The 22,227-nt window shown below is 47.2% G+C and overlaps 2 protein-coding genes across 2 annotated transcripts in view; both read left to right on the top strand.

Moving 5' to 3' along the window:
• The window catches only part of KIFAP3 (kinesin associated protein 3), a 54,802-nt gene extending 43,078 nt beyond the window's left edge, over positions 1-11,724 (top strand). Inside the window, exon 20 of the mRNA XM_015869674.2 lies at positions 11,300-11,724. Within this exon, the coding sequence (XP_015725160.1) occupies positions 11,300-11,408 (109 nt within the window). The 3' untranslated portion in view covers positions 11,409-11,724. The remainder of the gene's footprint in view (positions 1-11,299) is intronic.
• A 420-nt stretch (positions 11,725-12,144) lies between these two features.
• On the top strand, positions 12,145-22,217 carry SCYL3 (SCY1 like pseudokinase 3). Its single transcript, XM_015869677.1, has 14 exons — positions 12,145-12,252; positions 12,821-13,093; positions 13,520-13,705; positions 14,124-14,237; positions 14,662-14,718; positions 15,131-15,233; positions 15,741-15,852; positions 16,083-16,160; positions 16,741-16,880; positions 17,545-17,732; positions 18,242-18,413; positions 20,001-20,144; positions 20,217-20,968; positions 21,514-22,217. Exons 2-14 carry the CDS (start codon positions 12,929-12,931, stop codon positions 21,574-21,576), a joined length of 2,274 nt encoding a protein of 757 aa, XP_015725163.1. The 5' UTR covers positions 12,145-12,252; positions 12,821-12,928; the 3' UTR covers positions 21,577-22,217.
• The last annotated feature ends 10 nt before the right edge of the window (positions 22,218-22,227 follow it).

Below are 22,227 nucleotides of genomic sequence, written 5' to 3'. Positions count from 1 at the left end.
GGTAGCGACCACGAGGAGACTTTTCTACTCAACTTTGAGTAACTTCTTTTTTTCTGCAGTCCTGAGTAAGAATACATCAGCTCTATAATTTCTCTGATGGGATTTCTTAGCCTCACATCATGCTAAGAGCAGATCAGGACTTCCCCTTGTCTTCAGGAGAGCCTGCATAAATGTACTTACAAGTCAGCCATAAAACTTGACCTCTCTAGTGCCTGAATATCATTGAGAAACTGTGCTGGTATTGAACTAGTGTTGGTGTCCCCAGTACATTTATAATGGAGGCATTACTGGGACTGAAGCCTGTCTGATGACCAACCTGATTTTCTGGAGCCAGAAAGGGATCTGTAAGGAAAATTTTCGAGGACCACAACCAAATTCAAGTTGAAAGGTTTTCACCATAAGCAATATTCAGTAATACCTGAATGAGGAAAGTCAGCCCGCACCAGCTGCCATGTATCAGGTTCTTACACCAGTTATGCTGCATGGAGCAGATGGTGAAAACCACGTGCTTCCTTGGTTGTAGGATGTTGGCTCTAGCAGAAGTCCAGGGACGGCCTTTGAAGTTCCACCAAGTTGTATTTAAGAGAGTTCAGGGGAATTGGAATGGCAGATGTATATGGATGTGGAATCAATGAAATTACTGACTTCTGTGTAACCCAGTGTGGACATCACTGCAGTCTCCTGTGGAGTCCCTGCCCTAAGAGACACAGTCCCTCCATACCCAGACCTGCTGTACGTGGTCTTAGGTAGGCAAGAATAAAGCAGGAGATTAAAAAAGTGCTTTATATGCACCTGGGCTAGCACAGAGTGGGTTTTTTTTTCCCCATTATTTTTTAACAAGGAAGCATGAAGTAATAGTATTAGCAGTAAGACCATCCACAGATTGGTCGAACCAGGTGGAATATCCCAAGGGCTGAATTTTTCAAAGACATTACTTTCCCTTTATAGGGCTGCTTGGGCTTCCCTTTGAAAGCTACACTACTGACTACTGTCAGAGTTGAGAAACGCTGCCTTGGACGGTGAGTTCCTGCAGTACAGAACAACTTTGAAAGGAACTGTAGGAGTATCTAACCCCGAACTTGTTTTGTAAATTCACATGGTGCTCTGTCCACATCCTAAAGCAGATGAGGATAGTTGTTGTTTCTGCTGTTTGTCAGCAGGAAGCTACAAGTTGCACGTGCAATCAGATGCCTCACTTCAGGGATCCAAGTGTATTACCAGCAACTAAACATTTCTATCTTCTGAGTTTCACAGCTGTGGATTAAAGTTTTTCTTTCTGAACCATATTCTTAATGGAGTAGTACTGTTCTGTAAGATGTCTATAAATAGGATTATTTGGGAGTACAGCGTACTCAGGAGCCATCAAATACTTAAACAGCATCTTCCATTTTCCTCCGAGCTTTGGAGCAGAGTGCAAACAGATGATCAGGTTTGTTTTCTATTCAGCAGAACAAATGTGGCCGAGGAGGCTGCTCTGACAGCTTGTGTCCAGGTTTTTCCTCTGGCCAGGAGAAAGGCTTCTGTGATTAGATTATCAGCTTTGAATTGCCGTACTGTCTTTCAGAAGCAAATGTGCTTTAGGCATAGGTTTGAAGTTTTCATCTGTTACTGAAATCTGTATTCAGGGCTCCTGGTCCTGATAACTCTTAATATAGAGTGAAAGCTTTACGATTGTAGCAAACAAAAAATCCCTCACCTTTGGCTGAAGCGCTGACAGCTCGGTGTCTGAGCTGCAAGGGAGAGAGGCCGGCTGGAAGAGCTCCAGGAGTCTCTGGTCATTTGTCAGATTTTAATTACTTTCTAGAAATTATTTCTTAAAACACAGGTGTGATAGCAGTGGCTGGTTGTCTTCTAATGGAGGTTTCCATGGTATTTTTCTTTCCCACTGGGGAAAGAACTTCTTAACCTTTCCCAGCTCTAACTAGATAATGATACAAACTTTAAGTGCAAAAGCCAATTTGTTATAAAGTCTTCATCAGAGTTCCCAAGTTCTGCCTTTCTGTAGCTGTAGAAAGGTTCTCTCTAGCTAAGCTGCCCTATTGTAATGTCTGCACGTACCAGCAGCCCTCCTGAATGGCAAGAGTTGTCATATCCATAGGCTTTTTTTCTTGAGTACCCTGATGAATATCAGATGTCAATGTTATTAGGGGAAGGACCTGGGTGGGGCTGTTCCCCCCCATTGCTGTCAACTTCTGCAATGCTCTGCAACCTCTCAGTCACAACTGAATAGCTCACATTCCAGTCAGATACAGCAGCTGCATCATATTGTGGCAAATAGGCACTCGATAAGCATTTATCAACTTTTTAATTTGTTGTACGTGTAATTTATCTCCTCTGTCAGCGTTTGTAGCTGTCTTCCATGTAGATCTTCTTCAATTAGATTCACAGAAAGCAATTCCATATTGTTATTCTCAAGCACTAAAGTTAGGTTTTCATCTCTTGCTTAGTTTCGAAGCCCTACAAGATACCTTTCTGATAGAAAGAACCTTCTTAAGGATGCGTCTGGAGGTGGGGACTGTGCTATGGAGCATTTCTCATCTATTATATCCTCCTTTTGAAAAGCCACTTTTCAGCATCAGGTATTTTGTTTAGAAGTCGGAGCTCTCCCTCCCCAGCCTTCCAGCAGCACAGCCACTCTGTTGGCTTTTGGTTGTCTTTAAGGGGGGGAAAAAAAGCCAAAAGGCCTGAATGATCACATCTGCATCTTCCTTTCCTTGTTATTTGAATACTTGTCTACCTTAGAGGTGGGACTCAGAGATGACTGTACAGAAGCATAAAACCGTTTAGTTACTGGAGTTAGAAGCCAGTAGAGTAGAAGTTGTTATTACAATATGATTCCACTTTCATATATTTGCTGCACTGATGTAATTTAGTTCTGTGTTTCTTTTTGCTTTCCATACTCATACTGTATCTAAAAACCAAATCAATAACAAAAGCCCCATGTTTTCTTTGCAATGCAGGGAAAATGTTGTCCTCAGCTTCTACCATTTGGATGCCATTTAATTTGCATTTCCCAAGAGAACTGAATTAGTTTTTACTGGTAAATAGGGCCTATAACTTTGTAGGCAAGTTTTATTAGTTTATCACACATCGGTATTAGCAAATTGTAAATCCCACTGAAATCAAATTGCAAAGGCCTTAAAGAGAGGCCTGGAACCAATGAAGTTCCTTGAGATAAGGAAGGTTTTCTGTTGTTGTTTATTTTTATCCCACAAAAACGTTGTCAGTTCACAGTTGTGTGTTTTTATTGTGCTGTTGTCCCATCTGTATGGTGAGTCTTTAACAAGGTAAACTTGTTTTTCACTCAGTTTTAGATGTTCTGTATGGCTTGATGTGATGTAGCATGCAGAGCTGGGCAGTGCAGCTTTTATGATCCACGTGCAAGAGGTGGGTCAGCTCAGCTGTTTCTTTGTATTCATCAAAACAGCATCTGCTCAGGTGTTACAAATGCATGGAGTGAAGATATTTGCATCTAAGAGACAGTGGTAAGGAAGCAGGATCTGCTGCCCTGCAGGGGTTTTGATTAGTGTAGCACAAGGGAACGGCTCCAGCACCACCTTGATTTGGGAATATCCAAATAAGGACAATGTTCTTCTGAAACAGTATTTGTTACACAGCACCTTCTTAATGTGCTTGGTTGCTTGTTTTCATTATTCCTGTGTTCTCAGTCTGTACCAGGAGAAACTTCCCAGCATGCAGCTGATGTCCTCAGTGCAGCACACTACCCACAAAGAGCCCAAGGTGTGCATGGGCCTGAAGGAAAGGAGAGGCTGCTCATCCCAAATCAGGTGCCGGAGCTTCCAGCAGAGCAGAGCTCTCCTCACTGCTCCATGTCGGGACCACACCACTGCTCCGAGCTGTGTGGTCTGTAATCATGGAGGATCGTGTTGCACTCCTTTCATTTACTGTAAGGGCTGTTTAATTGCTCTGAACAATTGCCCTAGTATGCTAATAGGTGAAATAGCTTGCTTAGGAATATTTTAAAGGTAGGTGTGACATCTTTTTTTTTTTCCCTTCAGCACAGAGCAGATGCCGTTTGGGAAGGGTTAGCATTGAGGTTTTAATGCACTCCAGCTCCTTTGGAATATCAGATGCTGGGGCCTCTTTCACTCACAGTCGTCTTTAACATTTTTAGAGTTGCTTTGTATTTTATTATATTCCACCTGCAGTTAGCCTCGTTTAACCAACGTGCTTTAGGTGGCTATTAAGAATGTTAAAAGAATGCCAAGCTGCAGCAGTTAGCTCACCTCCTTTGGAATGTCTTACCAAGAAATCCCCCAAACCTGAGTCTGTCTCTTCTGAAATGTAACCTTAATTAATTCCCACGTTCTGTCTGCCACTCCAGTCCCTCCAGATGTGCTGCTAGGAATAGACTGGCTCCCTGCTTACAAGCCATCTGGGCTCTGTAAACTGATTTGCACTTATATTAAACAATAAGTGAACAGAATGCGGAAGAGTTATTAAAGTGAATGTACATTGCTTATAAATCTCAAAGTAAAATATTAAAGCGTAGTAAATGGGAATGGAATGTGCAAATGAAGACCTGCCTGGTTTTAATGAGTTTAGCTGTGACCTTCTCGATTTCAACCAAAAGAGAAGAATTTTCTTTCTCTCTTTAAAATAATAATAATAAAAAAAAGTAAGAACGAAAAGAAAAAGAAACTATAAAACTGCTTACAGAAGTATCTGAGACAAAAACAAGGAAATATAATGTTCTAAACTTGACTGGTCCAAACCACTCAAGCTGCTGTGACAGCTCATAAAACTGAGAGTAGTTTTTAACTGGACTCTGTTTTACATTGCCAGAGTGAATTTTCCTTGCAGGAAGTAGCCAGGAGGTTTATTTAGTTTCCAGACTGCTGCTTTGATCTTTCCATTCTGTCACTTCTCAGGTTACATAGCCCTTTTTCACTGCAGTAAATCTGCAACAGTTAATGAGAATAAAATTTCCTCCTTCTCACTGATCGCATGCTGTTAAATGCCAAACCGCAGCCAGCAGCATATTTGCAGAATTCAGCTGCACTGTACAAAAACAGCACAATCAGTTTAATCTCGTTGTTTTTGTAATTCGTTTTATTGAGCTTTCCTTTTTCAAGTGACCTATTTTATCAAGGCGAGCGGTTGCGAGGCCAGGCCTGGAAGAAAGATTTAAAACTGTAATAAAGTGAAGGGTGTTTTGTGTGCCGTGCCTGAGTGTGCTCACAGGGCTCGCAATGAAACCTGCAACGAGTCGGTTTTACGTCCCATGTATCGGTGGGATGTTTCTAATGGTGGTGGTTTTGCAGTTCAGACAAGGCCCTGCTATGCAAATCAGTGTAACTTATCCATTTCTTTTGCCAAACTGCTGAAATTCTGTTGGTTGTAAATCTCTTTATCAGCCTCTGTGTGGAGACAGACCCGTCCTTCCCACTCTTCCCTCTGGAGGACTGAAAGACTTCTTGAAACCGTGAGGTTAAAACAGAACTTTTGGAGCCCTTATTCACCTTCTGGCTTTTGAGCCCTTTAAGCTTCGTCGCTGTTTTTCCCAAGGCACCCTACCCAGCTTTTAGCCTGGATGTGTTTTATCTGCTTTCTGCTCAGAGTTGAAAATCCGTGCATAATAATGCTACTCCAAGATAGAGATCTCTAAGAAAATGTGCAACATGTGTGTCTATCTGGCTCGTTCCCTCACACAGCCAATGCTAGAGGGGAGGAAAATAGCCATAAGAGACATTGAGATTGACTTCCTTTCTGATTTACACTGAGATGATGGCTGATTGGGGATGGATTTTGACAAGGCTTCACTGGAGCCTTGGACTGGTTCAAATCTGCATAACCATCCATGGTGGCAAAAACATTTCATGTTTATTCATGGGTAATAGTGCTCCCCTTGCATCGTGTGCTCTAATGAACGCTGCAGATCTCATAGTAATGTGAACTTGCAGAAGAGACTTTGAAAGCTTTTATTGGCTGCAGCTGTAAATCAAAGTAGAGCAGATATTTTGCCCCCTCTCCTTCACTCCGCCACCTGGATTACTGTCCTGCTGAGCTGCCTGGCTCTTGGTGCTAAGCCCTGCAGGCAGCACGTATCAGCCAGCAACCTGTTGGCTGGATCAGGGTATTTGTGCCCAAGAGAGAATCCTGCTTCCCATTTGTACCCAAGGGCAGAGCTAAGTGGCAGTGCTTGGGCTCGAGGAGCTTGTGTAGATAATGCAAGGAGTAATTGTTTGGCTAGGAGTGCTCCAGGGCACCGAGAACTTGTGTTTCCACTCCGACTGCTTATCTGGGAGTACGTTTGCAGCGAGCCTCCTCTGTTACACAGCACAGAAACACTTTTCATCTGGACAGTGGAAGGCTGTTCAGCAGCATGTGGAAGCTGTGGACTGATCTGGAGCTGATGAGGTCAGTGTGAAGTCACCTCTGTGAAGCTGCCACTTCAGGATCTCATTCTGGTCAGGCTGTTGGCTGAAACTTCAGTACCCAACTGACGTCACTGGAGCTCAGTGAGAGAGGCCTGAAACCGTCCCAAGCCAGACGTATTACTAGGCTAAGGTTAAGGCAATGTCTTCTTCAGTTTATGGAGCTGACACACGTACTTTGGCCTGCCCAAGGAGAGAGGGGGAGGAAAAGACAGCAAGGACATCTTCCTTGACTTTTATCGCCTGCTTCTCAGGGCTTTTTTATTTGTTTTAGTTTTTAATTAATTTTTTTTTTAAGAAATGGCTGTATCTAATCAGTGGGTTTGGCCAGATGCTGAGCCAGCAGCACAGGAGATGTTTCGGTCAGGCTTACAGTGGGAAGGCAGAACTCTTGCTTTCCATTCCAGCTCTGACTGCACACATGAGCTTTCAGCAAATCCTGTACAGAAAGCTCACACACAGGTGTCAGATTTGCATTTCCATTGCTAATTGCATGGCAGAGGCAGCAGCGTTGTGCTGAGATGCAACTGGGCCCCAAGTCCAGAAATAAAACAGGATCACAGCAAAGGGGAGCCATGTTCACATCCATTACAGCTGTATCATCATGCACTAAGGAGCTAAACTAGTGCTGCACAGGTTCAGTGTTGGCTTTCCTTATCTTTTGAGCAGATACAGTGTTATTAAATGAAGATCAGTATTAAAATGCTAACATGGAAGCAGATCCAGTGTGCACAGGCAGAGTCCCTGCCACAGAGCTCCCACTTGAGCTCGAGGGATAGAAAGCATGGAGGGAAAAAAAGCTTCATAGATAGGGGAGAAAGAAAGCGGGGCCATGAGAGGCAGAATTTAAGAGACTTGTGGTTTATAGTTTAACGTCATTACCAGTAGTGGGAGCATCTACAGTTACAGAACATCGGGTTTTTCTGTGTGTTTTTAAGGCTTTTCAGTCGTGTGCTGTTCCTCTATAACTGATGGTTTATGTTCTTATTCTGAAGGACAGAAAATTTATGGCCAGTGAAGCGAAACCAAAGTAGTAGCTGGCACAGAGGAGTGAATCATCATCTCAGAGAATCATCTTCTCAATCTCCGCGCTCTGAGCAAAGGGAACCTCTACTGTTTCATGGTGTGTTTTTTAGTCAGTAACAAATATCAACAGAGAGGAGAGGAAAACCCACAGACTTTGCAGTTCTCGTTGAGTTTTACAGTCTCTAAGCAGCATCTCAGTTGGGCAGGTTATAATGCTGTGCTTGTCTGAAGTCTGGACTGGTGCTCCATTCCAATGGCTCTGCTACCTCCCGAGGGGGAACATACAGCCTTCAGTGTTGCTTTGAATGCAGCTTACTCTGTTATACAGAGGAATCTGATACAGCACTAGAGATGATGGGTTTATGGCATGGAGGTTTATATGGGAATGTAGGACGGTAACAGGACCATATGTTATCAGCAGTGCTGTCAAACACTGGTAGGCTCTCAAAAATGAGACGTTAGGACTGGGGATGCTCTGCACTGAACTGAATGCATGTCTGGGGGGCACATGGGGGCTGTTCTAATAGTTACAACTGGTCCTTAGAGACAGTAAGGTCTGAGTGTCCAACCTGCTGCTTTGCCTGGGTCATGCTGAGTGAAGAGCAGTTGTTTTGGGCAATGTATCTGTACGTAACTCCAAAAGTAAGACTCCAAAAGGTCACTCTAAAACTTGGTATCCTTGTTGAGCAGCTGAGAGTCCCTTGTGCTTGAGCCTGGTGTGAGCCTTGTTGATGCAGGCTCAGGAGGGGGTTTGAACAGGGTTAGGGTGAAAAGAGAAACAGCTGAAACTGTGGAGCAGGTGGAAGTGCTTTACGTGCTCTAGGTAACATTTCTCTCTGATTTCATCTTCAGTGGACACTGATTTCAGGGTGTTTTAATTGTAGGCTTCCAAGTACAGAACTGAAGGAAATGTGGGCTCTAAAATACAAGCTCCCGGAGTGATAACTGCCCCTCAATGCTGCCTTCCTGGGCCACGCTCACCTGCTCAGGCAGCCACCCCCTTTCATTTGGGCACAATCCCTGCTGTACTGCTCCGTGACTCTTTCCCAAGCAGCGTTTCTTGCTGGGTTTGCTCCAAGATACGTGAATTCTATGTGTGGGTTTCCAGTTGGACGTCAAGGTGCTGCTTTTGACTCAGGACTCGCCTTTCTGAGGCCCTGCTTTATGCCGGAGGAATTAGTACCCATTTTAGAGCAGCTTGTCAACACCAGCACCGTTAACAGTGTGAATGCTAGTGCAGACAGGCTCGGGTGTCTATTGCATCAGGAAAGCTTCCAGAAAGCAGCTCTGCTCTGTGGTCAGGTGCTGCCAGCCTCAAGAGCCTCCCTGCCTGCACTGGGCCCTGGTGAGCTGCAGATGACTATGGGAATGCCCAGCTGGCTGGTGTTTCCTGCCCTTGGTTGGTCTCTGTTTTCAGTGACACCCAGGATACGAGCTGGGCGGGTTAATTTGGACATTAGGAATTGGAGGTGAGTATCAATGAGCAGAGCTGTTAAGAAATCTCTCCTCACTCGTGCACATCAGGAACGTTTTCCTCTCGGGCATGTGTTCTTCAGTTCCCCAGCAGTACGAGCAAATTGGAAAGTTCAGCTGTCATTTGGGGAAGGTCATAGATCACACTAGCAGCCCGAGTAATCCAAGAGGTTTTAAGTATCATAGCATTTAGTTTAAAGTGAAATTTGCTCTGACAGGGGCTGGCAGACCAATAGGAAAAAGAAATATTTGTGCTTGGAGAAGTGCATGTGTAGAGACCGCGAGTATAACTGATGGCTGGAAGTGATTTCAGTCTAAAAAAAACAAATCATTAAGAGAGTGCATAGGGGTAAAATACACAGTTCATATTTTAAAGGGTCTCAAAATGAACCAGCAACTGAGGTTAGCAGTACATGGTAATTAGCTGCGCTGTTCACTCTTTAACTCCATCAGCTCCAGGCCTGGTGGCAAGCTTTGCGTAAGCAGACAGTTACACTGGGTTAGCAGGCACGGATCCCTCAGTGCACACATGTGATGCTGTGAGGAAAAGCTCCTGTAAGTAACTCGCAGAGCAGTGATTTGATCAGAGTGTCTTAACGTGATTTTCTATCTTTTAGTGTTTCTTTAGCTGCCCAAAGCAGTTATCAGCTGATCCATCTCTAACAGTTTTCTTCAGGACGCCAACACACGTCAAAACCGATTGGATATAACTGATACTTGTCAAATTTTAAACTCTGGGGGTCTTTACTTAATTACTTACACATTTATAAAGGACACACACACACACACATATATATATATGTGTCCTTTATAAATCTATAAATATATATACACATATATATATAGCTGTTGCAGCTCAGCCTGCAGGGATGGAGGCCCCCTGCCACCCCGTGGCTGGGCGGTGTCACTGCATCGCACCCGGATTAATAGCAAATAATGGCGTGATGGAAGGACCGTCCATCCTCTGATTGAGGGACTGAGGCTGCAGGCAGCGTTCGGTGTGCATGGAGACAGGAGTTAGATAGTAATAAAGTCATGAGGTTTCTTGTAATCCCTATTCCAGGAGTCTTCTACAGCTTCGGGTCTTGTTGTGTGCCCGGCACAAAGCAGGGAGCTGGGGAAGGCACCTCCGGTGTTTGCAGCTTGTTTCAGAATGGGCTGAGAATAGAAGAATGGGCTTTGGAGGAAGGGATGGGAGGACAGAGGAGGGTGCAGACCCACAGCCACGTGTGCACAGTGCTTAGTGCTGCCAGCACTGCTGCTCTGCTTCCCTCCTCTGCAGAAGAGACTGCTCAGACGTGGGGTCAGACCGATGGCTCCGTATCCAAGTGCTGAGACAGAGGCTTTGCCAATTCAAATACAGACAGGCAGGCGTGGAAATAGCAGTGTGCTTTCAGGGCACTAAGTTCCTCCAGAAGCGTTCAGGTGAGACAGAATGGTTTGCTCTGCATTTGGGCTTCTTGGTTGCTCCATCCCTTAGAGGACAAGTCTCAGCCTTCCACCCTCACATGATCAGAGCATCCCATATGGGAATGGGTCTATGCCCTCCCAAAGGCACCATGAGGAAAATACATTGGCAAGGACAGTGCTTGGACGGGATCCCCCAGTGCTGCAGCTGAGCCCTTCCAGCCCAACCAGTTGAGCAGTGCCAGCTATTTGGTGAGTCAGGGCCTGGGGGCCATTGTACATCGCCTGGATGGGTCATTCTTTCCCAGGCCTTGGCTGCCGCATAACCCATGTTCCATATGTATAACTGGCAGTAATGAGGTTCAGCTTTAACCCACTCCAAAAGCACTTTGGTTCTTTGTGTTTTGACAGGAGTTCAACTCCCTTCAATGCATCTTTAGTCAGGCAGTAAATCAGAATCCTTTGCCATTTGTCCTACCGATGTGGAAGTTTAGAAGTGACACAGCCACTTTTCCCTACACAGTTCTCGTGCTGTGGCTTTTTTAGGTGTGGAAGATACTGTTCTGTGTGACAGATGGTTCATTGTGTCCCATTAGAAAACAGCCACTTGATGTTTGATGCCATTTCTGCCATTGGCTGTGGGTCTCGTATCCCACCAGCAGCACTGTCCTTTGAACTGTATTGTATTGCTACACCATATATTGTCACTTTCTCGTCTGTGCCCCAGGGCCTCAGAATTGTGCCATTTCAGGGATTATTTGGATGTGCTGCTTTTCTGAGGAAAGAGCTGTTGATTTCCCTGCAGCTTTTCTGCTTTACCATGCAGGAGGATGGAACGGCGCTGGCTGGGAGGGGGAAGACATTGAGCTGCCTCCAGGCTGGAAGAGCTGCAGCACCTTCCCCCCTGTACAACAGCCTTGGAGTTCCTTACAGCTCCTTACAGCTCCTTACAGCTCCTTACAGCTCCTTACAGCTCCTCTCCCTTCTTTTTACAGCATTGGAGTCGATGGCTTCGGTCAGTCCCCAGGAGCTCCTGGCCGCCCAGTGACTGCCTATGGTTACCGCCCCGATGAGCCGTACTACTACAGCTATGGAGCACGATGAATGCGGGGCTGCTCCTGCCTGCAGGGACCAGAGTGTGCATGGCAGGTGTAGATGTGTCCCTTGGTAGTGCATGGGTCTGTCCTTACGTGTCCTTCGGTGTGTGTAGCTCCAGATAAACCCAACCTTTCTGGGTCCGCTGCTGTAGTGCTGGTGTTAGTCTTTGGTTGCTCTTTAATACCATGTTTTGTACAGGATTCGCTCTGTGATTTAAAAGCAAGTGTTGAAAAGCTGCTGGACTGGAAAGCGTCACGTTCTGTATATGAAGCTACTAATTTAATTTCTATTAAATACAAAAACCCGTGTGGTCAGTGTTGAATGCATTAATAACCTGCTTATTCACTGGGGTTTAAGCTGGATCTAAGCACAGAGCAGGGACTGATGCCCTATAGATGCAACATACAGGCACTGCTCTGCAGTTCAAACAGTTCCCTAGTGATACAGCTGCCACCACTGCCATTGGGGGCGTCCTCCTAAGGTCCCCTTTGAAATCAAGGAGGTTTGGGGGCAACACGGGGTGAGGAAAGGCAGAAGTGAACAGATATGGTTGGCCCAAAGGGCAGGAGCTGGTTGGGAGCCTTTGAGCAGCGGTGTGTGAGCGGAGCCGCAGTAACAGCGCGGGATGGGAGCGGTGTGTGGAGAGCACGATCCCCCGCCCGCACCGCAAATGGCCGCCCTGCCCGCGCCCAAGATGGCGGCCGCCCGCCCGGCGGGTCCTCCGTGCCGGCAGGGGGCGCTGGCGGCCGCTCCCGCCTCGTCAGCTCACGGCGCTGCCGGAAGCGCAGAGTGCGGCCGGACCGAGCGGCTGCGGGGCGGGAGGCGGCTCCGAGCGGCCGGGATGGAGCAGGTGCGGGACGGGACGGGACGGGGGACGGGGCGGCACCGCGCGGACGGAGCCGCCGCCATCGGGTGCCGGGTGCGGGCACGGCGCTGCCGGCCGGGTATTGGGGCGCTGCCGGCCGGGTATTGGGGCGCTGCCGGCCGGTGGCGCCGGGCAGAGGCCCCGCTCGTAGCGCGCGGGTTGTGAGGAAGGCCGTAACCACGGCAGGTTAAGCCCTGTTACATCAGTTAGGAGCCGTAGCGCTTCCTGGTTCCTATCGCGAACGTGTCCCTGCGGCTCCTTCCCCCGGCGGGAGCTCTGCCTGCTGCCAGGAGCTGTGCCGCCCCGGAGCTGTGCCAGGCAGCGGGATGCGGAGCTGAGGTGGGAGCACGGGGCTGTGGGTGCAGCGTCCTGCATAGAGAACACTGCAAGAGCCCCATCCTGCTGCGTGTGAGTGCTGCTGCTGCCCAGCAGGCCAACAGTTGGTATAGCTTACATTTAATACAGGTCATAACGTGCTGAGTATAGACTTGTTGGTTGATGAGATGAGCAGCTGATGGGATGAGGTTCTTCATGGCTGTCTGGTGCTTTGCAGAAGATGCTCTAAAAGTGAACAGGACGGCGCCTGCCTCCACCTGCACAACTCTTCCTTGTGACCCATTTGCCGCCAAGAGGGAACGTCTCCAGCCCAGCTCAGCGAGGGATGGGCTCAGAGAACAGCGCTTTGAAGAGCTACACGCTGGAGGAGCCGCCCTTCACGCTGCCGACTGGACACACCATTCACCCGGCTGTGCTGCAGGATGGCAAATGCACTTCTGTCTTCGTGTACAAGCAGGAGAATGAGAACATGGTTAATAAAGCCGCCAAGGTACCGCAGTGTGTGTGCTGGGATAGAGCTGTCAGAGCTCTGCCTCCTTAGAGAGGTGGGAAGCTGTTAACGAGGGTCAAAGCCTTCGGGGTGAGGGAAGAAGCAGTCGGGGCTGTCCCTGTCCATGTAGCAGGGAAGAAGGGGGTCGGCAGCTGCAAAGCTCAGTGCTCAGATAACAGCACCTGCCGGCATTCTCAATGTGCCGATCTCCTCCTGCATATCTCAGCACCAGAGTCTTTCTTAGGCAGACTCACAGCACTGTATTTATTCTTTTGTGTAAGCATCCAGGTGTGCCATAACGTGCTTTGCAATGAGCCATGTGCTAAGAGCTCGGTGAGCAGCAGGCTTGGCTGGCTCGATTCAAGTAGAAAGCCTGGCTGAGCTCTGCAGTGGCTGAGATGTAACAGATGTTTCTGTCTCTGGAAGCACCTGAAAACCCTGCGCCACCCATGTCTTCTGCGCTTCCTCTCTTGCACTGTGGAAGCTAATGGGATCCACCTGGTCACTGAACGGGTGAAGCCTTTGGAGACGGTCCTGGAAACACTTTCTTCTGCAGAGATCTGCGCAGGGATCTACGACGTGCTGCTGGCGCTCACCTTCCTCCATGACAGGGTAGGTACCAGCAGCACCACGCTTTGCTGGGAGCAAGAACTGTGGCAGCAGTGTTGTAACTGGGTTTGTATGGATGACTCTAATTCCTCGCAAACACACTCACCTGCTGGAGCAGAAATGCTAAGCCACGTGTTTATTTACAGCTGTTGCCACATGTCAGAGGTTGGTGTCACTGCTCCCCTGTTCTGGCATTGTTTGTCTATGCATGAACATAAATTCCAGCTCAGACTGGAGCTTCTGAGCTTGTCTGTAGTTAGTAGTTGTCTTTGCATTTACAGTTGCGCTGTAGGGGCTGTCACAGTTGGTGCTGCTCACCTGCAGCATCCCAGAGGCCATGTAGCATTATGCGCTTCTTGGCAGCTTTTCTTCGGTTCCCTCTTAGCTCCGATGAAGATTTTGCACCTTTCTTATGTTTTAGGGCAACCTGACGCATAACAACGTCTGCTTATCGTCTGTGTTCGTAAGCGAGGACGGGCACTGGAAGCTGGGAGGAATGGAAACAGTCTGTAACTTTAATGAAGCTACCCCAGAGGTAAGAGCCCAGCAGAGCACACCCCTCCAGTGCCTGGGAAGGGGCTCCTGGCCTGTCAGCACTGGGAAGGCTCATGTCCAGCTCCCAGCTGAACCATTGCTCCAGGAGCACTACAGCTATACTTGTCATCTACGTCAACTGAAACCAATTCCCAGTAGCCCCAAATGAGCTACTTCTCTAAGGGAGGCAGCTGGCTGGAGGGTCATGGAATCCTATCCCTGCCCAGATGGATCGTGGACGATGGGACCTAAGACATAAAGGGATGGGTTGGCTGTGGTGCCTTGAAGTTGCCTGTGCTTCACACCTGTAGCAGCTGAAGGAGCAGGGGCACATGTTAGTCCTGGCCTGTGGGGAGAGCTCGCTCCTGCTGCTTGGCCCAGGTGGGCCCCGCAGGCAGCTCACATCTCCCCTCTTCCCTTTCCAGTTCCTCTGTCATGTCAAATCAGTGCGAGACCAGTCGTGCATCCCATGTGAGGAGATGGTGAGTGACCTGCCTTCGTCAGGAGCTTGTTGCTGGTGACACATGACAGTGCTGTATTCAGAAAATAGCTTTCACTCACACGCTTCGTTTCCTTATGCCTGAATGGGAGGAAGTGGCTGCTGGATAATACCCGAGGTTTATTTTCCTATCCCTGGTTATGCTGAAGGTTGTTGACTCGCAATTGCAGCATGTGTTCAGGGGGGAATTGTTACACCGTGATGCTGTCGCTCCTTTGGGTTTTAAGTTCCTCGGTGGAGGTGTTTGTGTGCAAGACGCTCTGTGTATTGGGTACCGGGCGGAGCTTTGGAGCTATAGAAAGAACTGGAGAGTGTGTGTGGGGAGGGGTGGAGGTCTCTGGCAACTTCTGTGAACTCCTGCTTTGCTGATCTTGGTTTTTGTCTTTTGTTTTCAGTCTGCAGATTTCAAAGCTCTGCCCGTCAGCTGTGGGCATGCGAGGGACGCGTACGCCTTTGGGGCCATGGTGGAGAATCTCCTGACAGCCCTAAATGATCACGGTGAGCCCATGTTTATTTGCAACATGTGGACCTGTGCAGCTTATCCCTTGTGTGTGTCAAACGATGCAGCTCTTGTTGCAGTTGACACGTGCTGCAGGTTTAGTGGCCGTCACTGTTCTTGGGGTTTGCAAGGTTAAATTCCAAACCTCAGCATCTCCTTTGTTCCCATTTACCTGCATTTGAACATGGTCAGACAACAGAAGTGCTCCCAAATCTGTTTTGTAGCAGAGATTTGCACAGCTCTGCTCCCACCAGAAACTTCTCTGGGTGTTTAAGGCCACAGTGCTGCGTTCCACAGCTGAGCAGGGGCTCTAACACTCCTTGGTGTGACCAGCAGCACAGGGAGAAAGATAGAGATGCTATTATCTCTTCCTTTAGGAGCAAATATGAGTCATGTTGCAATCAAACAGATTCTAAAAGTAAGTTTTCAGGAGGGGTGGTGGACTCCTGAGCAAAGCTTCCGCAGCAGTGAGAAAGAAATCTAATTGCAGGTGCTCTGGCTTTCAGTTTCAGCAGATATTCTCTCCAGCTTTCAGCAGACCCTGCACTGTACGCTGCTGAATCCAGATCCAAAGTGTCGTCCCCCGCTGTCCAGCTTACTGTCTCATGAATTCTTCAGGTAAGGAAAGAAGCATCTCACCTCCTGGTATTGCTTGTTCCTGTGTTGTGAGTTCACTTAGTGAAGGCATGTTACATCGCTGATGGGACGTGATCCCTGCTTGTTACAGGGCTCTTTCTTGAAGAGCCCTTCAATTAAGAAAGCACAATCAGCCTTCCAGCTGAGGAGCTGCGTTAGCACCATCTAATCTTGGTGATCTCAATCTACGTTGTTGTTTGTTTTTTGCTTAGGAACGATTTTCTGGAAGTTGTGAACTTTCTGAAGACTCTGACGCTAAAATCTGAGGAGGAGAAAACTGAATTTTTCAAGTAGGTGAAGGAACCGTAACCTGGAGGCTTCCTGTTTCCTATTTCAGAATGCATCTGTCACACGGGTGTCAGGCAGCGCTGGGGAAGTGGTTCTTTGGGTGCCAGATTTTGATTGCTTTGGCAGGATATTGTTTGCTCTGCCAGCAAAGCTTTCTTTCATGAGATGATAATGAGAGTTTTGGATAAGACTTATTGAATGAATTAATCTTGTGGTCCCAGCCTTGTGTGGGCAAAGCTGTTGTCTGTAATGGATGTCCAGGCTGCAGTAATGCAGCATCTGCAGGAAATCCTATTGTCATATCCTCCAGATACTTTTTTTCCTCTGAGAAGCTTCCATTCAATCATGGCCTTACTTGGCCTAAGAAGGGGAGAAGCTGAATTCTTCTTTCACGCTCTGCTGGCTGCCTCTAAAATGCATTAGATGGATGCGGTTTCAATATGGGATTCCCTTTTCTACAAGTGAAACTTTCCTTATGTAGTAGCTAAGGTGGCAGACCCCAAAAGGAGAGGAAGGCAATGTAAAGGGTTGCAAATGCAGGAGAGGCCACGATGATACTAATTGCTCTCTCCTGGAACACAGGTTCCTGCTGGACAGGGTGGCTGGCTTGTCAGAGGAGCTGATAGCATCGCGCTTGGTGCCTCTCCTGCTCAATCAGCTTGTGTTTGCTGAACCTGTAGCTGTCAAGAGCTTTCTTCCTCATCTGCTGGGGCCAAAGAAAGGTGACCTTTAAATACTCACTTCAGAATTATTACTGACAGCTTTGGAATTAATCCAGTGGTCGTTCCATTGAATCAGGAAGTCGGGTTGTTTGTGTAACCAGAACAAATTCTCTAACATACGGAACTGGAGGGGAAAGTTATGTGAGCTCCCCTATTTGAAGTGCTTTTCCACCGCTTTGCTCATGCAGGGTGAGAATTACAAATTGCCTCGTATTTTTCCCATGTTTAAGTGTCACCCCACCTGCCCAGTGAGACACTGAGAGCCTGGGGTGTACAGCCCTGCCCTCATTCTCATCTGTCATCTCTAAGGGGGCTGTTCAGCATGGCGTCCTGGATCTCCAGCAGCCTCTGGCCCTGTGCTAAAAGCCTGCTTCTCCTCTCTTACAGTTTTACCTAAATAACTACTAGTATTTCAGCAAGCAGTACGTCCTGTGACTGCTGCTAAGCTTTCAGTGCCATTGCCATCAGGCAAAAGATGCTGGCAGTGCTGTCTCTCCTCGCCTTGTTTTTGATATCCTAAGCCAGCTGTGTTGGCAGCTGACAAACACACAGAGCTGGTGTTGGGGTGACACTGTAGATCTCAGCTGTGACAGTCTCTATCTGAATGGCTTTTGGAAGAGTTGTGTGTGGTTTTCAAAGCAGCCTTTTCCCATCTCTTCCCTAGAGCAAACTGGAGAAAGCCAAACCAGCTGCCTCCTGTCGCCAGCCTTGTTCCAGACTCACGTGATTCCTGTGCTGCTGAAGCTCTTTGAGGTTCACGAGGAGCACGTGCGGATGGTGCTGCTGTCTCACATTCATGCCTATGCAGAACTGTTCTCTCGGGAAGAGTTGAAAAACATCATATTGCCACAGGTTAAGGATGGGAAAGTAATGCACGGTGTATATCTGAGTACACGGGATTTCTGCTGCTGTGTTGGCTCTTAGCTCAAAACTCAGTTCTCACAGCACTGGCAGCAGTTTCCTTTTACATAACCCTAAGTGTGACACCCCACCCTGATGTGGAGTGATGTTGCTGTTAAACCTTGTGCCTTCTGTCACATCCGCTGCTTGTGCTGATTGGTTCCTGTCAGCTCGGCCTGCAGCCTCACAACAAGAGATGGCATTTCTGTTTTACAGAACACTACAGCTGTCAGCAGACTGGGATCAGTCTGAGCTCTCCAGATGCTATGATCACACTCCTTAGCTTCCACACAAAGTGGAAGGCTGATATTCTGCTATAGAATAATGTCCAAAATCCACTAAGAGCTTCAGGAGGCTTAGAATTGAAAAGTACTGCAAATAAAACATGTATAGAAGGGAGGAAAACAAGTGGGAAAACAGAATTCTCAGTTCTTGATAACGTTGTCCCATTCTTGTTGTAGGTATTGCTGGGCCTTCGAGACACCAGTGACTCCATTGTGGCAATAACACTACACAGCTTAGCAGTTCTCGTCTCCCTGCTCGGACCTGAAGTGGTCGTAGGTGGTGAAAGAACAAAGATTTTCAAAAGCTCTGCTCCAAGTTTCATGAAAACTGCTGATCTCTCCCCAGAAGGTGAGTGAGTGCTGTGGATTGAGTGACATGGATTGAGTGCTGTGGATTGAGTGACATGGATTGAGTGCTGTGGTTTGAGTGCTCTTGGGATTCCTGCTGCTTCTGTCCATGCAACACAGGTTGAATAATCTTTTTCTGCCCCAAACATCAAGGAAAGATGTGCAAAAGGAGTTACATTATAGTGTGGTTGCCTTTAGTGGAAGAGCTGTACTGTCCTCCTGGGGGACTTATGTACTTAGATCCAAGTAGCTGTTTAATATTTCCTCTGTCCTTCATGTTTTTAAAAGCAGTAAATTTCATCCTCTTCCCCCCAATTTCTGTTTGTAGATTGGAAAAGAAATACAGACTTCCCCATTTTCTCAGCTCTCTGGAGGCTTTTCACCTAATCCAAACGAATGAAGTAGTCCCTACACCTGCTAATAACTTGGAACCAAGTGTACCAAGGGCAAACTTTTCTGCATGTAGAACTAAGAATAACCTGTAGCTGGAGGGAAGAATCAGCATTTTGCTCTATTTTAGATTTAATAGGTACCAAGAGAAATGCATGATAGACATCAATTTGTTTTCATTGTAACTGTTCTTGTCCTGCCTGGGTGTACTGATAACTACCACTCATTAAAATCTGTGGATGGCTCATTGCAGCGTTTGTTTTTATGTGATTGTAGTAGACTGTAGTAAATAAAAACCTTCATCTTGCGTGCTAAGAACAGATGTATTTTTCAGAATATATTTGAAATCATTTAAATGTTGATGGGGGTTGGGACAGGAGCTGAGAACCAACCCTTTGTCCTTAACAGCGAGTGGAAATGTACAGTAAGGAGTAGTTGATGCTGAATAGATGATGCTTAATGAGATGTTTGTCTAAGGATGTACCCTCCATGGAGGGCTCTCCAGGGAGAGTCCTTGTTATAGTTGCAGTCCTTAACAGTGCTGTGAGCTGTGCAGGCAGTGCCTTGCCTGGCATCACACACAGTCAGGTGGAGGCAGCGGTGGCCCAAGCCCTTCTATTCCATGTTGAAGGGGTGGCAGCAGGGGCTTACACAGCTGAATCCAGTGCTAGTGTATCAGTGACACTATGCTCCCACCAATGAACTGGAACCAGCCTTTAACTGCCTACCACCACACCTCTCATTTTTGGGTGCACCATACAAGTGAGGCTGTCATAACGCAGCCTTTGAGATAGAGCCTCTTGTTCCTGCTTGACTCATGCCCAAGCACACAGGGCAGTTTGTGCAGTGGCATGATGCTTTGAATTGAGACTGTCACTGCTGCGCTTTTATACGAGGCAGAGCAGCAGATTGGTGCTGCCATGCATCTGGCTGCATCCAGTTGAAGCATCTATTTCAGATCATGCTGTTTACTTTGTGTATCTTGAAAGAACAGAGCAGCAAGAACTGACCCATTTACAGTTACTTTGCACTGGCAAGAGCTGCAGGAAGAGTAGTATTGATACGTACAAATCAAGAGGTGCAGTTTCTGCACTGCAGTGCCAGTCTTTGCTATTGCTCATCTCTGCAGTAAATAAATCTCCAATGCCATGGGCAGCTTCAGCCAACACACTTACTGGCCTCTCTTCCATCCCTGCAGACTCCCCCACTCGTGCTGTAAGCAACCAGAGACACCAGACCTCTCAGCCTTGGAAGAACAACTCCAGTGTGCTCCCTATCTCTGGAAATGCAGTTGTCAAGAAGCATTCTGTGCAACGAGACAATCCGCTGGCTCTAAGGACAGGTAAAGCATTGATACCTCTCTTCCTGGTCTTGCCTTTCTGAACTGGATATATAACACCCTTATCCTCCACAGGTGAGCAAGCCACCCAGCTGCCCCTGAATGGAGTTCCTAGGAGCATTAATGTGCTTGGGAGCAGCAGGAGCTCTTTAACTACCTCTGAAAAGCCAGCAGAGGAGTGGCCAGACTGGAGCGAGCCAGAGGAGACAGACACTGAGAAAACTGTGAACATCCAAATTCAGCCCCAGAAGCCACAGGGCAGCATGGGACCTTATTTTGTTGAACACGATGTAGATGAGAAGCCTTGGGATGACTTGGAGCCCAGCAGCCCTAATGCTGAGCTGACCTCAGGAAACTGCCTCACTGTGACACGAGCTGATGCAGCTCAAGTGCAGAGAACTCTACCAGGTACCCAGCAACAGAGCAAGGAATTGGAAAGCCTCAAAGTGATTCCCTCAACAAAGTCCTCCCCTGAGAACAGCTGGAACAACGACAAACGGGACCAAGGACAACTAGGAAAAACCGTGCTGCCCAAACAGACCTTAGAGGAAAGATTGAAGTCTTCATTGGAGTCTGGCCTAGGAGAAGAATTCACCATTAAAGTGAAGAGGAAACCAGCTCAAGACCCTGAGCTGGACTTGTTTGCTGACATGATACCAGACATTAAACCTTCTTCAGCGCTCCTGATTATACCTGAAGCAAGGACAGAAGCAGTTGTTCCCAGTCACTCAGTTGTTCCCAGTCACTCTGGTGCAGTGTCCAGCAGAGAAGGTGCCTCCCAGAACATGATGTTTTCATCCAAATTTGCAGCAGTTGATGTTATTGAGGTAAGTGTCTATAGACAGCGGGGTTTAAATAAATGCACATTTGAGAGGATTCTAAGGCACACACATTGTACAATACAGTGTTGTGGCACTGCTGTGATATCTACCTAATTTTATGGGATCCACTTACAGTAGTGCAGACAATGCTCTGGGAGTAGCTGAGAGTGAGATCAAAGTCAGAGTGCTACAATACAGAAGGACAACAGTTGCTTCCTAGGAGGCAAGGGAAAGAAGTCTATCTTATAGCATCCTGTTCTTCATAAAAAGGGGTTTTGATAGAAACAAAGCTTGATTTAAATTTATGAGGAAAGCAAAAGTGTATTTAAAGTGTTTCCTTTTACGGTTAGAAGTCCTCAAAGATGAAAAGCTGCAAATTCCAGTGCTTTGGTTTTGGTTTTGTAAGGGGCTTTCTGTATATAAAGCCTCAAAGGGGTAAGGAGGAGGGTGCCATCACAAGTTGGCCTGGGTACTGTTGTGCTCCTATAGCTGCATTAAGAACAGAAGCACAGCGTGTGTGCCTTAACGTTGTTCATTTTACATGATTCTAGGCTGAAGCTGCAGGCTGGGGTGAAGAAGAAGAGTTGAACTGGGAAGATGATGCTAACTGGTAACGGGACTGAAAGAGACAACGGCGATTTATGCTGTGTTGGAATCTGTAAGAGAAGTTGCTGCTCCTACAATATAACGGATAAGTACCTCAGCACTGCTTTTGTGAAGGCAGGCACTTGCTGCAGCAGCCAGCAACACCCCAGGGGGCCCCATCCCTTCCAATGGATGCTCCTTTCCAGTCTGTGCCAAAACATGCAGCGGGTGAGGCCTGCACTCCAGCAATAGGCCAGTTGTGGAGTGTGCCACTGCTACTGGAGAGAGAACAGCAGGATGGGGGCGTTGGTGCTGACACGCTGATGGAGGCTGAGCGGTGGTGCAAGCAAAACTCATCTCTGCTCTGAAAAACTGCTGACAATAAATAAGAATTACTCTGAGTTACCTGGTTATTGGGCTTGTTATTTTTGTTGCTTTTTGTTTTTTTAACCTGGAAAGAAAGCCCTTAGAAATGGATCCTTGTAACGTTTTAGCTGTACGATGATTTTCAAATGGATCTGTACAACATATTTATTTCTGTTTATAAAACTCTTTCCACGGATTGCATAACACGTGCTAGGAAATGCACGGTGACTGTTCAACACAAGCCATTTAAGCACCATGTTCATTCTGCTCTTAACTGTGATGAATAAAGATTATTTTTAAAAGATGAGCCTAGT

Source organism: Coturnix japonica, chromosome 8 (genome assembly GCF_001577835.2).
Source record: "Coturnix japonica isolate 7356 chromosome 8, Coturnix japonica 2.1, whole genome shotgun sequence".
In the NCBI taxonomy this organism is placed as follows: Eukaryota; Metazoa; Chordata; class Aves; order Galliformes; family Phasianidae; genus Coturnix; species Coturnix japonica.
Note: the sequence above shows the minus strand (reverse complement) of the source record. Positions and strands in the feature narration are given on the sequence as shown.